The sequence below is a fragment of the Phodopus roborovskii genome, unplaced genomic scaffold (genome assembly GCF_943737965.1).
Source record: "Phodopus roborovskii unplaced genomic scaffold, PHOROB, whole genome shotgun sequence".
Lineage (NCBI taxonomy): Eukaryota > Metazoa > Chordata > Mammalia > Rodentia > Cricetidae > Phodopus > Phodopus roborovskii.
In genome coordinates, this window is record NW_026126469.1 from 17052365 (window position 1) to 17069245 (window position 16881).

At 36.1% G+C, this 16881-nt stretch overlaps 1 protein-coding gene across 20 annotated transcripts in view; it reads left to right on the forward strand.

Moving 5' to 3' along the window:
* Positions 1-16881, forward strand: part of Dlg1 (discs large MAGUK scaffold protein 1) — a 195451-nt gene that overhangs the window by 95929 nt on the left and 82641 nt on the right. For 11 of the 20 annotated variants that reach the window (XM_051191287.1, XM_051191289.1, XM_051191290.1 and 8 more), the window contains 2 exons: positions 2101-2199; positions 10736-10789. In XM_051191287.1, the coding sequence (XP_051047244.1) occupies positions 2101-2199; positions 10736-10789 (153 nt within the window). The remainder of the gene's footprint in view (positions 1-2100; positions 2200-10735; positions 10790-16881) is intronic. The other 9 variants (XM_051191294.1, XM_051191296.1, XM_051191297.1 and 6 more) reach the window with 1 other exon arrangement.

Sequence of the window (16881 nt, forward strand, 5' to 3'; positions counted from 1 at the left end):
TGTGCTGATAACAGGATTTATTTTGTGTTAGTATGCACTGATCTTCCTCCCTCCGCCTGTATTTATGATGTCTCTGTATTTATTGTTAACAATTGGAGAAATCAAACGCTAAATAAAAGCAAGAGGGGGAACAATTGGGGTCCTAACCCTTTAACTTTTCAAACCTTTCTTTCTATGTTTCATTTCCCTTGTAATATTATAAATAGTGTTCCATCTGGTTTATAAGCAATTATAGATTACTTAATTGCTTCATAACATTTAATGTTAGTGGTTAACATTACTTGAGATACCTGTGGATATTTAGAGTATTCCACAATTTCCCAAGTATAAGGTCTGCTCTAGAGAATACCTCAGAAAAGTTATATTTCCTTTTTAAACTGTTCCTTGAGACTAAATTAAACTCCTGAGTCAGAGTTGAGGCCATTTTTATTGGTAAGTTGCTTTTTCTAAACTGTGTGAATTTAAATTTCCATCAGCAGTGTATTTCCAGTTAACTTTTAAAGTAGTATTGTAGTAAAATGTGTATAAATAGCGCCAACTTGTGACATGTTCATTTTACTTACATAAAGTCTTCAAGGTCCATCAATGTTCTATCATGTGCCAGAATTTTTCTTTTGTAAGGCTGAGTCATAGTCCATTATAGGTATATTCCACATTTGAGGGAGAGAGAGAGGTGTGCAAGTGTAACTTGAATTGTTCACCTTTGGCTATTGTGAATGATAATTGCCTTGGAAATTGCTTGCAAGTAGTTAAATCTCCCCCCCCCATTGTTTACTCTTTTAGAAGTAGAATTGTTAGATCACACCATAGTTCCATAGCTATTTTTCAGGAACCACTAAATTGTTTTTCACAAATACCTGTGCTATTTTATACACACATAGTATCACAAGGGTTTTAGTTTTATCCTTGCCACCACTTGTTACTTAGATTTTTGTCATTTCGTTGTAATTACACCATTACTCAGTATGTATAAAGTGCCAACTCACTATAGCTTTGATTTACATTTCCCTAATGCCTAATCTTTTCATATTTTCACTGAACACTTGTAAATCTTTGTAAACATTTCTATTTGAATCTGCATTTACTTTTTTGTTTGTTTGGTTTTGGTTTTGAGACCATATTATTATATATTAATACAATTGCTATGAGTTCTGGCTGGCCTAGAATTCACTATCTCTCTGCCTCAGCCAATGCACCAGCCACACCTGGCTTTATACATCTTTAATGGGTCTTAATTGATTTGATTCGAAAGACAGTGGTTATTAATATAATTTTGTTTTTATTGGTGACAAGCAAAGTAGCTCCATCTTAATAATTTCTCTTCTTTAAGCCTCAGTATTCATTGTATTTCTATATGCTTGACTTTAAAGATTTTTTTTACCTTCTATTTCATTTGTATTTTTAGTTAATTTGTTTACAGTAATATAATTTTGTTAGGAAATACATTTTCTGTGCATATTACATACTACTTCTAAAAATAACCAAGCCAGGCAGAAATTAAGTATAAATAATAAAGCTTATTGCTTAAATTGCCAAAATACTTCTGCTTCCCCTCCACTTTTGCCAAAGTATATGTGGTACAGAAGATCCGGTGTTGCTGGGTCATTGACTTCACCGGTTATTTACCCTTCTCAGTAGCAGAGTTTTAATAGAATGGGTTATTTTAAGTGATACACATTCTGTTTGGAGATCTTTTTAAAAAAATCTTTTCCTTGTGGTTTTGTAAACATTGTTTGCATGATAAGCAAACAATGTTTACAAAATGAAAAAGTAATCAGATACCTTCTAGATGCTAGGAAAGTTTTTTGCAACCTATTTAAAACAAGCATGTCATAAAATAGTGTGTGATTGTCTCCATTGATACATTCTAAAGAACAGACTTTCTTAACCATAGACTCTAACCATAGACATTGTAAATTTATGTCATAATTGTTGATGAAATAGTCATAGGACAGTTTTGTTACTTAACCAAATAAAGTAATACCTTAATAATTCTCACTATTATATGGAGAACTATAATTTACCTTTATGGTACAACCTTTCTGTTTGTTTTGCTTTTATTTGATGTTTTTTCCTGATTTTTGTCATTGATGATTTTAGCCCACAGAAGCAGTTCCTCCCTCCTCTCCCACTGTCCCTGTGACCCCTGCCCTGCCAGTCCCTGCCGAGAGTACTGTCGTCCTGCCCACCACACCACAGGTTTTTATTGGTTTCTTTTTTCTTTATAAATATTTAATTTGCTTTCAATGCTTTATTTGTATTCTTTTAAAACTTTTTTTTCCATTAGGTATATTAATTTGCTTTGACTTGAATTGAGATGTAAGCTAGGTTTAACATTAACCATTTTACTTGGTGGTCTATGAAGTGGGGTGCATTCTGAGAGGTTTGATATGATAAGCTCAACATGCCTTTGTACTCGTCACTATGTTCAAAGTAAGTTTTATAGTTTTGTCTTTATAAACTTACCTAATTTCTGAATATAGTGGTCCTGTTCTTTTGCCAGGTCCACTCTTATATGGCACTATTCCTCAGTGTAGACTTGTCTTGGGAAATGTTCAGCCTTTTGTTATTTGGTTAAACCCCATGCATTACATTCATTGAGGTAGATTGTATCTCAGTTACATGAAAACTCCTATTTTAGAGACAGGGCCTTGTGTAGTCCTCATTTGCCTTGGTTCTGGCTGTTCACCTGCTGCCACTTCCTGAGTGCTGGGATGTAGATGAGTGCCATGATGCTCTGCTTCTGTGTGAACTACCCACAGGATCTTTGTGACTTATATAAATACTGACCCAAACTAAAATTTGTTTTTTAAAGTTTATAGAACAATAAGAAAAAAATGAAATGTAGTCAAGTGTCAGCAACTTTGATAATTATTTATCTTAATCGTTTTAAGGAGTGATTTGTTGGCATTTTATTGCCCTTGCAACAGTTATCCAGTCAAAATTAATAGTAAGTATATTAAGTATAGCATTAATGATATTTGTTTGAGAGCTTCCAATATTGCTCATAATGTAAATAAATGTGGTCATAGATATGTTTGCTGAAATTGATCAGTGACATAAATCTAGGCAGGCACACATTGTTGTGTGAGTATAATTGCAGCTTCAAACAAGCCCTGTTGAGAGGGAAATGCAAGTAATTGTGGTCGCTCACATTTTAATGCTTCCTTTGAAAATCAGTCAAAGTAGCCGCCATGCTGAGATTCTAGGAAAAATCATAAGTAGTGTAGTGAGACACACTTATTGTAATGACTGAATTATACTAATACTATGACTTTGGAGTATTCACCGTTGTGAAAATCATTAAGAAGCTATTATGAGTAGGTAACTCAAGATACATATTTTCATATTGCAAAGAGTAAGCAGTTAGCAATCTAAATGTTGTTATAACATGATAAAGATGAATGTGTTTTTAAATGTCTAGTGGTTTGACATTTTCAAAAGAATATATGAAAGCTTATTTTACTCACTCCTACTTTTTATGTTAAAATAGTTTGCTAGAATCCCTTGAAATTTTGTACAGGTCTCTGCTGTTTTTAATTGGGAGCCTGTCCTCCTTGAAGTTTCTTTCATTTACTTGGTATTAATATAAAATGTAGAAACATTCATAATCTTGGAAATAAAAAGTTTATAAATCAGTCTGACGTGTTCTCAACTCATTCCGATTACTTGACGCTGTGTAACTGGATAGTTTACTTCACCGTGATGAATTCTGCATTACTAGAGTTCTTAGTTTCGACTTGAGAGGTTTTGCAGTCATTAGGAGCCTAACTAATACTAGAAGAGGTGTGGCTCCAAGTCCAGATTTCAATTCCCAGCGGAAAAGAGAACAGGTGTTATCTGCACAGTACCATTGCATGTAATTCCCTCTTACTATCTGTTTAACTTTATTTTTCTTTTTGAGAGGGGGAACAGATGAACAGATTTAAAAGTCAGCAGCCAGGCATGGTGGTGCACACACCTTTAATCCCAGCACTGAGGAAGCAGAGGCAGGTGGACCTCTGTGAGTTCATGGCCAGTGTGGTCCTCCATAGCAAGCTCCAGAACAACCAGGCCTGCTTAGAGACTCTGTCTCAAAATACAAGCAAACAAAGTCATTGAGGCTACACATATAAGAAAAGGAATATCCTCAGTTATAGCCACTATTGATGTCCTTAGATTACAGTAATACATGCTGTATACTATGCTAATAGGTATGTCTCATTTTTCAACCTAAATATTGCCCCATTATTAAATGTAACATGTTTATTATAAAACTAATAGAACTTAAGTGTTTCTTCCCAGATAAGTTCTGACACATACTTTTTTAAGAAATGTGTAACTCGGGCTAAAGAGCTGGCTGCTCTGAGAAGACCTGAGTTCAGTTCCCAGCACTGAGGTCAGGTGGCTCACAACCTCCTTTAACTTCAGCTCTAAGGGATTTGATAACCCTTTCTGGCCTCTACAGGTACCTGATTCCCAAATAACACACACTTCAAAAACTAAATTAAATCTTCATTGTTTAACCTTCATCAGAGAAGTTTCTTCTTGCAGCTGGGATTTTAGCACAGAGACCCACAACTAGACAATGCAGACAGTGAGAAACCATGAAGCATTCAGCCTTACATGGGATGTCTTCATCAAAGCCTCCTCTTGAGGCTCAGGATTCAAAGCCGAAGAGGGGGCAGAAAGTTGTAAAAGCCAGAGGTGATAGATGGCTCTGACAATCTTGTAGATTCATTCAGTAGGGCTGATGCACATATGAATTCAGAGACTGTGACATCATGCACAGATTCAAGGTAGACAGAATCCCAGCTGAGAGAAGCTGTTTGCAGTTGATACATGCTGGGAGAAAGAAAATCGGTTTCCTCCAACATAGTGACACTGAGTATATTAACCACACTCCAGGGTAGGTCCCAGGCTCGGGAGTAGTTGACTAACATAAAATGGTCGCCGTTGATTTTTGTCATTCTGGTTTGGTGTTTTTTGTCTTTTGGGTCTTTATCTTTTCTGGGGTTGTTGGGCTTTTTATTCTGTTCTGTTTTGTTTCTTTTGAGTGCGAGAGAGGAAAAAAAAAAACACATGAAGTTGGGTAGGTAGGGAGGTAGGATCTGGGAGAAGAACTTAGGGAAGGGAAAGAATATCAAAATACATTGTATGAAAAATATTTTAGATACTTTAAAAATGTAATATAAAACTCTTTAAAAGAATGTGTAACTCGGGTTTACACTTTTAAATGGTATTTTATTTTTATAAGAATCACGATGTAAAGAATTAACAGTCAGGGCTACTACTACCAAAGGCAAGGTGGGAAGGAAAGGGTTTATTTGACCTGCACATCCACACCATAGTCCATCACTGAAGGAAATCAGGACAGGAACTCAGACGGGGCAGGAACCTGGAGGCAGAGGCTGATGCAGAGGCCATGGAAGGATGCTACCTACTGGCTTGCTTCTTGTGGTTTGCTCAGCCACAGTAGGCTGGGCCCTCCCCCATCAATCACTAATTTAAGAAAATGCCCTACAGGCCTGCCTACAACCCCATCTCACACAGGCATTTTCTTAACTGATGTTGATTTCTCTCAAATGACTTTAGTTTGTGTCATATTGATATAAAACTATCCAGCACAGAAGCAGAAGGTAAAAGATGAGAGTTTAATTGTCTTTGTAACACAAACAGGTTACATTTTCTGAATGTTATACTTCCCTTATCTCATTTCCCCACTAAGTATGAGGATCAGGCAAATAACCCCCAAAGGAAGAAAGATATATAGATGAGTGGCTTTTATTTTATTTATTTTTTTAAGACTGTCAGGCAGACACTGACACTACTAACACTGGGGAGGCACAGGTAGGCAAATCCCCGTTAGTTAAAAGCCAGCCTGGTCTACAAAGTAAGTTCCAGAGACTTTACTGTCTTTCTTTTTGTGGAATGCTTTTTATATTTTACAGAGTGCTTCATTTAAGCTGACAACAAATAGTATAGGGCAAGATACATTGAATGGCTACCTAAAATTAATAAAATGTCATGAACTTAATAGTCTAACCTAAACCCACCACTGTTTTGTCACACTCGTTTCTAGGCAAGTGATAGTAGGAGAAATTGCTCAGTTTTTCAGGGCTCCAGTTTTCTCACATGAAAAACCAAGCATATGATGTGTGATTCTTTCTGCTAGGATTGCAACCTCTCATTTTTATGATTCTAGCTTTATAATCCAGAGGCATATTTCTACTCTAGAGTAGATGTTTTGGACTTGTTTATGTCAGCTTGAAGCACTATTCAGTGATTAAAGTTTGGACAAAATGTTTTTGCCTTGGTGTACTCTTGGATGTTCTAGTTCTTTCTCCCTTCCCTCCTCCCTCAACACCACTACCACCACCACTACCACACACACACACACACACACACACACACACACACACACACACACACACACACACACATCACTCTCCCTTACTCTCCTCGTGCTTCTGACTCCCTCTCTTCCTCTTTTCCCTTCAATGCTCATGTCTGGTTGGGGGGGGGGTTCTCTCTTGATACTCATAGTTCACAATAAGTTGGTTTCATTCTTTTGGGCTTTTTTGTAATTGTTCTAATCATACATACTAAAATCCTTCCACGTCTGAAACTTGGCTTTCTGTGGTTCCATTTACAGTCAAATAATGGTAGGAAAATTTTAAGTAGAAAATTCTAGAAGCCATTGACTCATAAATTTTAAATAGCTTTTATTACAAAATAGTGTTATACTAGCTTTATTACTAATTACTGTTAACCCGTTTCTGTGACTATAAATTAAACCTTGTCATAGGCATGTGCACACACATACATAGTACTACTACCCAATTGTTTCAAGTACCTGTGCACCATCTTGAGAGATTTTCCTGGGGACCAGGGAGACTTAACATATATAGTAATACTATAATTGACTTCCTGCAAGAGCCTATAGAGGAGAAAAGTTAGCAGTTAATTTCATTACTGAGTAAAGTCTTTACATCAGGGTTGTAATGCTCTTGAACCTTTTGACAAGAGTATTGAGTCTAAATTATTTTAACAGTAGTATTGTCTGACTGGAAATGTTTTTATTTTATGGGTAATCTTAAATAAAATAGCATTTATGCAATTATCTGAATTAAATTCTTTTGTAATTATATACTGAGACTTCACTGAAGTTCCTTTGTTTTTATATTGGTTTGTATTTTCAAATCACTTCAGGTTTATAAAGTTTAAAATGTTACAAAGATGTTTTATATTTTTACCTAGGTCCTCTGGTTGTTAATTCTTAACACTTAACTACATCTGCTGTATAATTTACTCTCTTACTGTATGTTATCATCATCACCATTATTAATCAGTTAGGAGCTCTGTGAAGTTTATAATTTAGTATAGCAACAGTCACTACCAAATACTTTATTGGTGATGAAATAGATCAGTAAAATGAACTTTCTTTAACTGTTACTATTAACAGGTCCAATTCATTACTGGCTTGTCAGTTCCTTTTTCTGGAATATCTTTGCTATTGTACTATCTCTTCCTCTAGCCTCTAGGTGATTTGTAAGGCTTTCTTGTCTAAGCTGAAAAACATATGATGCTATATTTGTTAATAGTAATAATAGGTAAGCATGTGTGTAACTTTCTGTTTATGACATGTTTCCTTTATATTAACTTCTCAGATCTTCTCACAGTCCTCTTGGATAAAGAGTTTGCACATTCATTTCGATTACCATAGTCAAATATTACAGAATGACTATGAGATAGAGATCTTAGATAAGGTTTTGACATATAGTGTCATTAAGTGAGATGTAGGGAGTGAGTGGGTTTTTCCTTTCCCTCCTAAAATAATAAGAAAACAGAAAGCAGGGGTTACTTTGACCAACGTAAAATCTTGAAAACCTTAACAGGACAAGAGGTAATGTGGAATGAGTGACTTTGCTTACTGGAAGCAACAAGCACTCAAAAGAATCTGTGAAATTTATTTTAGGTGTTTAGTACAACTATGTAAAACGAGTTTATTTTCTGTAGCTGTACTTTCTGCCTTCTGTCAGAAGTGGCCTGTCCTTTATCTTCATTGGTAGCATAGTTTTAAGTTTGGTGTTATGTTACTTTACCTATTTGTATTGTGTATCTATCTTCCAGATTTGCTCAAATTGTGTTCCTCCTGTTACTATAATTTGGAGAAATATAAAACATTATCTCAGCAAATACTATGTGTATATCTTGATAGAAAATTTTAAGTTGATAGATAATTTATATATCCATAGATGTTTTCATTTCCTACTTTACTGATCTCTCCTAGATATCATTATTTTAGGTGCCTAAACTTAAGGTAATCAGACCATTTTGCCACTTGAGCTTCCTGTCTTTAAACTCTTACTTCAAATGAACTTTTATGACATTTTATAATTAATATATTTAATAATAAAATATAATATGATATTACAAAAACTAACTCATTAGAACTGGCAAAAATGGGGGGAAGAGCCCCCCAAAAGGCAGAAGAATCAGACCTACTCACACACACACGCACGCACGCGCACACACACACACACACACACACACACACACACACACACACACACACACGCAGAAATCCCATAAAAACACTAAACTGGAGGCTATAATATATACACAGAGGACCTGGTGGAGACTCTTGCAGGCCCTGTGCGTGTTGCCTTAGTCTCTGTGAGTTTGTGTGAGTTTTTATCATGTTGATTTAGAGGGCCTCATTTTCATGGTGTCCTCCCTCTCCTCTGGCTCTTATACTCTTTGTTTTCCACCTCTGGGATTCCCTGAGCCCTGAAGAGAGATTTGATGGAGACATCCCATTTAGCACCGAATGTTCCAAGGTCTCTGACTCTGTTATGACATACTTTAAATTGCTAGGGTTTCTTATGTCATGATAGATTTATCTACCAGATGCTAGTGTGATTTAAATTTTTAATTAAGCCTTAATGTGAACATTCATGGTTTTTTCTTCAGTTTCATACTTCTTGAGGTTTCCCTTCAGGTATGGTCACTGTTGTAATTTTAAAAAGTGGCTCAAAAGAGAAACATGCCATGCGACCAAGTTCAAACAGAGAGGGTTTTTATTAAGGGAAAGGGATCATAAATAGGGGAAGGAGAAGGGCAAATCCTCCCATAGGGACAGCAGCAGTGGGAAAGAGGAAAGTGGGAGAAGAGAGAGACACAGAGAGAGAAGAGGTGGCCAGGGCCCTTTTAAAAACATATTGAATAGGCACCGATGGTGCTCTTAGTGGCAGCAGCTGAGGGTGTATCTTGTCAGAAGGCCAAAGGCAGGCCAGTATATCTATAAACAACTTAACTCTGCATTGCTTAATTTTTAAGTAAATATAAGATTGTATCTTATGTACACATTTTAATATAAATTATTATAATAAAAAGCAAAGTGTCTACAATGATGAATTGTTGCTGGCATAATTATGATTAATACATTAATAAATTATGGAAATTAGGTTTCTGTAAATACCAACCTATTGCATGATTGCTACAGGTAAGTAGAGGGAACCAAATGGCTTTCTTTCCACAATGGTTGAACATTGTCATTTCTTTGTGTAGGTTACTTTAAAATGTAAATATTTGAGCCAGTGGGGAAGACACTGTAATTCTTGTAATCCCCCCCACAGGGCTGAGGTAGAAAATCTAAAGTTCAAAAACAGCTTGAGCTTCAAATGATACACTGTTGTCAGTCAACTATTTATCTGAATTATCATGTTATAAAATGTGTAAACACAACAGTTTCAGTTTAGGCTACAAGTATAAGAAGAACAGTTTACAATAAATAGGTAGTATTTCATTATCCAAAAAGACAACATGAACTCATGCACGGTCAACCTTATATAAGTAGTCTTATCTTTGACAATTTAGTGACATCAATCATGATAGAGACTTTACCTGTAAACGATTATTAAGCAACACTTAGAGACAGCTGAGATTTTACAGACACTTGAAATGACTCATTTCTCAGTGGCATAATACTATTATTCAGGCTGATAATTTTTACCTTACTCGTGACAGAGCTTCGAGCTCTGTTCAGAGTGTATTGTTCATGAATGTATTGGGAGGGGTGGGGAGCTTGAAGCTCATTCTGTGCAAAGGAAGCAGTCTTTGCTGAGATCTGGTGGCCAGGTGTGGCTTGCCACTTAAAGCAAAATCCTATACCACTTCACTGACACTGAGTTCCTTCCCCAGTAGGCAGGAGGTGGGCGGAACCATCTTACCAGATGATAACCATACAGCCCAAATGGGCAACTGTCATTTTGAGTGTCCACACCAGCGGTAGAGGCACATCTTCACCCCAACCCACAGTGAGGGAAAAAGTACTATGCAAACCTCTACATTCAAATGGGCAGGGCTAAGGGAAAGATAGGCAGGTGGCCACCACTCCTCACTCTAGTACTGGACTTGTATTGGGTTTCACTTGGCTATATTGTTTGATGTATCTCACCTGAGTGTGTTGTTTAGCATATTGAAAGTTCAAATAAAACAATAGCCTTAGATACAGCAAGCCAATGAAATCCAGCACCCGGGGGCTGCATCAGAAGTATCACAAGTTCAAGCCCAGGCTGGGCAAAGAGCAATGCCCTGCCTCAAAAAAAGGAAGGAAGGAAGGAAAGAAGGAAGGAAGGAAGGAAGGAAAAGTTAACAGCCAGTCTTTGTTAACCTATTAATATTTAAAACAATATGATGTAGCTTGTTGGTTCCCTTGTTAAACTAACACTTTACAACTCTTTCTTTACAGGCAAATCCTCCTCCAGTGCTGGTCAACACAGACAGCTTGGAGACACCAACTTATGTAAGTTCTATTTCACCACTAATTTAACTAATTCTGCCTTTTCTTGTTCAATTGATGTAATCAGAATGACCACAGCAATTATTTTCTATAATAAATTTTACCCAAGACTTTCTACCATTGCAAAGCCCATCATCCTGATGGTGTACACTTTTAAATCTGGCTTTTGGTACACAGGAGCAGATAGATAATCAGGAATTTAAGGCCAGCCTGGGCTAAATGAGGCCCTATCTCAAAAAAATTTTGTTCCTACTATTATACAATATATCTATAATTGATAGTAAATAAAATCATACTATCTTGTTTTGGTTGAGTTGCTATAGTGAATGAAACAATACTACCTTGTTTTAGGATTTACACAAAGTAGAAATGGTAAAATATAAATTTATGTTTTAATTTTGAGCTGTAACTTCCACTAAATGCTTTTGCATACTCAATAATTTAGAGGTGGGCTACATTTATTATTTCATGTGTGTGAGTATTTAATTGGATGCATGTCTGCACTATATGTGTGCAGTGCCCATGAATGCCACAAGAGTGCACCAGATCCCTGGGGCTGGAATTAAAGTTAGTTGCAAACCTCCATGTGGGTGCTGGGAATTGAACCCAGGTCTTCTGGAAGAGCAGCCAGTGATCTTAACTGCTGCACCATCTCTAGCCCAACTCATAATGATTTTCCATAATTACTTGTATAATGTTTGTATACTCACAATAATTTTAGAATTTTAATTACATGATCGGTTGTTTAGTAAGCTGGTTTTTAAATCAATTAGTTTTTTTTCCCTCTAAACTTTTAAAAGAAATTCTCTCCTTTAAAGATAATAGCCAGAACAATAGTATGATCTAAGAAGAATTTCCATTTGAAGGATTGGAGATAAAGCTCAGAGGGTAAGACCACTGCTTGCTCTTACAGAGGTCTTGAGTTCAATTCCCAGAACCATACTGTGGCTCACAACCATCTGTAATAAGATCTGGTGCCCTCTTCTGGCATAAAGGCATACATGTAGGTAGAACACTGCAGAATTAATTAATTAATTAATTCCATTGTCATGACCATATGGTCATGACCAAGTGATTTTTTTTTAAAGGATTTTCATTTGAAAGAAAATTGGCTTTGGGGACAAAGTGCTTGGTGCCTGCATATTAAATAGAAATAGTACTGTGCTTTTATTTGGGTCTTTTTTTAATGGTATGACATTTTTATAGACTTAGGAAATCATTTTACCCGTTTTTTTTAAAAATCCATAGTTAATTTTCAGTCTACTCAATAAACATTTTATTCTGTATAAATATTGGTGTGTGGCATATTGGGGAGGGGGGTTGAAAGAATTTTTCGGAAGTCTTCATTCCTACAGTGTTCTCTATGATAGCGACTGTTTCTGACATTTGTATCTTTGGAGGGTGGCATGCATGCATGCATGGAAGCCAGAAGACAGTTTGCAAAAAATTGTAAGAGTTATTTTAACCCTTCTACTATAAGGGTCCTGAACACAGGCCATCAGCCTTAGCAGCAAGTATCTTTACCTAGTAAGCCATCTTACTAGCCCAGAATTTTGTACTTTTATTAATATGAATTCTTGGCACACTTTCTCTAGTTCTTATTCTTGAAGTATGTTTTGTTTAGGAGTATAATCAATGACTGTATATTTTTATTTTAAACTCTTTTAGCAAGTAAGATATAAAATCTAACAGAAAAATACAGTATCATAAATAAATGCACATTTTAGAAGAAATACTAGCACATTGAACTTTAAAACATCAAGCAACAGACTTGAAATCTATGTAATTTTGACTTATAATGGTATACTTGTTATGATATGCAACACAAGAGGGATCTTGGCGGATCCCGTGGCAAGGGACAAACATGCCATCAGGCAGAACTTACATGGGAAGGAAGTTTTTGGGGAGAGAGGAGAGAATGAGAGAGAAAGGCAGAGAGATTTTCTCCTCAGAGAAACGGCAGAGAGAGCAAAAGTAGGAGATACTTGTTTCTTAAAGGACCTTTGCACCTGCATACAGAGCCAGGGTACTGCCTGCCATATTTGCAGGGTGGTCAGTCCTGCCAGGTGCCCAAGGGGTGGGTGGGGCTAGGTTTGCCTGAATGGTAACAGTATTACTGAAAATATTTTTCATTCCAAGCAGTATATATTGAGGGTCTTCTAGACAATCCCCATGACTTGAGATTTGATTAAAAAAAAAAAAAAGGTCCTAGACAAAATGTAATTTATTCATTATTAAGACAATATATTAGTAGCTGCTAGATGTGGTAACCCACAACTGTAATTTTAGAACTGGAGGCTGAGGTGGGAAAATGGTGAATTTAAGGCCAGCCTGGGTTAAAGTGAGACCTTGTTTTAAAAACAAGAATGGGGAAATAGTTCAATTAATAACAGCACAATGTTAACAAACTTTCAGTCATGTTTAACTTGCCATTTGAAATTTATTAACTCGTTGTAAATTGAACTTACATCACTCCCTTTTTCTACTTTTTCACCAGAGTTATTAGCATGTGTCTATAATCTATCACTCAGTATACAGATGTAGAAGAATAGCAAGTTGAGAGCAATCTGGGATGTAGAGCAGGACCCTTGCTTTACCATCTCTTCCCCATGTCATAATCACATACCAAAAAATTTACCCCCTTAAAATACATGATTCTGTGGTTTTTTTTTTTATTTACTCACAACATTGTGTTGTCATCACCACTATCTAATGATAAAATGTTTTCATCATCTTATAAAGAAACCTTGTACCCACAATAAATCACTTCTCAACTCTTCCTTAATATACAGACTCCTTAAGTTACTATATGTTTTGTTTATTTTGGATTTGTCATAGATAAAATCATTCCACTTGTAACTTTTTTGGGGTGGGGGGAAATCTGGCTCCTTTCAGTTAGCATAATGCTTTCAAAGTTTATCCATGTTGTAGTAAGCATTAATTTTTTGGTTTTGTTTTTGTTATTGTTTTGGTGCCCTGTTCCTACCCCAACCCAAGTGCTGGAGATTCATCAAGGTCCTTGAACATATCAGGCCATACTGAGCATGCCCTACCCCTGCTAGTTTACTCTAAATATTCCCTTACAGAAACATGCTTATCAGCAGAGAACCATTTTGGGTTATATCCGCTTTTGCTGTTAGGAATAAAACTAATGTGATTATCATTACAAGTTTGAGTGCCCATATAGTTTCATTTCATACTAAGGATGGAGTTGCTGGACTATATGACAAATGTATTTACATTTTAAGGTACTGACAAATTAGTTTCCAACATAGCTGTACCATTTTCTATTTCTCACCGGTAATATATGGGGTTTCCAGTTTCTCCAACCACCACTAATCTTATTATTCCTCATTAGGGGTATTGTTAACAGGATTCTTAATTATAGATGTATTGTGGCTTTGGTTTGTATTCCCCTAATGATTGTTGGAGTTAAACATCTTTCATGTATTTACTGGCCATTTGTACATCTTTGGAGAAATGTTTATTTAGATAATTTGCCTACTTTTAGTTATCTTTTCATACCCTTTGAAGTGTTCTGAGTACAAGTCTTCTGTGAGCATAAGGCTTCAAATTTTTCTCCTATTATCTTGATTATATTTTAATTTCCTTTTTAAATTTTTCTTTTCCAAGACTGGGTTTCTCTGTGTAACAGCTCTGGCTGTCCTGGAAATCGCTTTGTAGAGTTCAAACTCACTTTGTAGGCTGGCTTCAAGCTCAGAGATCTGACTGCTTCTGCTGAGATTAAAGGCATGCACCACCACACCTGGCTAAGGTTTATTTACTTATTTTAAGTAGATGAGGGCTCTATCTGCCTGTATTCCTTCACTCCAGAAGAGGGCATTGGATCCCACTATAAGTGGTTGTTGAGCCACCATGTGATTATTGGGTGTTGGACTCAGGACCTCTGGAAGAGCAGCGAGTGCTCTTAACCGCTAAGCCATCTCTCCAGCCCCATATTTTAACTTCTTAATAATTTCCTTTGAAATAACAAAATCCAGATCATACTTTTTCCCTTTTTTTTCCCCCACTGTTCATTGTTTGTATGTTTACTTTAGTGCATTATACTTACCTATTAAATAAAAAATGCATAATATTTATTCATTCTCAGTGAACATTTTAAGTGTTTATTGATTTCAAATTTAGCTTCATAGTTCCAAGCTATCTGTGAAAATGCATGAAGAAGCTGAAGTATTGGCATATTAACAATGTTTATAAAAATTAATCCACTTGAAACGGTATGAGACATCATTAATAATGCATATCTAAACTGCATGACCTCTACCTGGCATGGGCAGAATAGATAGTTGCTTAAACGCTGCAGAAGAGCGGGGACCACACCATGCTTTTTTCCTTTGTTAGTTTTGGTGTTAGGTAACTTTCCCTAATCCAAAATCATGAGGATTTACATTTATGTTTCCTCTACTGATTTTGTAGTTTTAGCTCTTAAATTTAGCCATTTTGGTTTCATTTTTCTCAGGGTGTAGGTAGGGCTATACCTTCATTCTTTTTCCTGTGAATATACAATTTGCTTGTAGTAATTTGTTAAAGATTGTTCGTTCCTTATTGAATTTTCTTCCCTTTTCTTAATTTAAATTTGAAACAAGCTTGTTTTACACGTCAATCCCAGTTCCCTCTCTCTCCCAACCCCCTATCCCATCCCCTTTCTGCTCTCCAGGGAGGTCAGACCTTCCATGAGGGTCTTCAAAGTCTGTTGCATCATTTGGAGCAGGGCCTAGACCCTTCCCCATGTGTCTAGGCTGAGAGAGTATCCCTCTTTGTGGAATGAGCTCCCAAAGTCCATTGGTATACTAGGGATAAATACTGATAACTCACTACAATACTGATCCACCAACAGAGGCCCCATAGACTGCTCAGTCTTCATAAGTGACAACCACATTCAGGGAGTCTGGGTTGGTCTTATGCTGGTCTCCCAGCTGTCAGTCTGGGGTCCATGAGCTCCCCCTTGTTCAGGTCAGCTATTTCTGTGGGTTTCCCCAGCCTGGTCTTAACCCCTTTGCTTATCATTCCTCCTTCTCTGCAACTGAATTCCTTATTGAATGGTTCTAACTCCTGGTTTTTTGTTTTGTTTTGTTTTTTTCGTTTTGTTTTTGTTTTTGTTTTTAAATATCAATTACTTATAAACAGTCTGTAAGTTTCTTTGAGTTCCTTTCAGCAAAGTTTTATATATTTTTGTCATATAAGTTGGACGCTTCTTATTGGTAGTGAATACAAATGCCATAAAATTTTAGATAATGGTGTTTGTCCTATAGCTTTGCTGAATCCATTATTAGTTCCAATCTTTTGTGTGGATTTTTTTGGATTTTCTGCAATCCAGATCCTGTTATCTGAAGGTACAGTTTTCCTTGTCCTTTACCAGTCTAGATACCACTCATTTCTTGACTTATTTCCCTGATTTGAACCTTTACTACCATATTTAATACAAGTACTGAGGCCAAACATATTCATTTACTCCTTTTTGGAGGTAAGCTCTCAGTTTTTTAATATCATGTATTAAACTTGACTGTTTCTCCATTCATCCATGTTCTGTCCTTAGCAATTAAAAAAATTATGCTGTTGAGGTGGCTTGTGGGTAAAGGTCCTTGTCTCCAAACATAGAGGCCTGAGGGTTTTTTTTCCCCCCAGTACTGAGAGCACTGACTCCACAAGATATGTCCTATGATCTCTATGACACACATACAAGCATAAAATGTAAAATTTTAAGATATAAATAGTAAAAAAATTAATGTAGGGCACAATTACGGTCAAAAAAATTCTACAGATTCCATTAAAGAGGTATAAAGTAAATTTGTTGAAATCACCCATCTTCTCTGTCATTTTCTCTCAAAAGAAATTCTAAAGGCTAAATATTAGGAAAATATTTGGTAAATTTCTTACGTGATAAGATTTTCAATTTTTCCATATGTAATATAGTTGATAGTTATAAGTATCTTGAAATCAACTTGGATTCGTTATTTGCTTAAATTTTAAGCGAACTCTTTAGGCCTTATTTTGATTTAGCTATGTTAATTTTTCATTAGGAAGAGCTTTTGCTTTTCTGTACAATTTATTTTAGATTTGGCTTGTATGGTGTT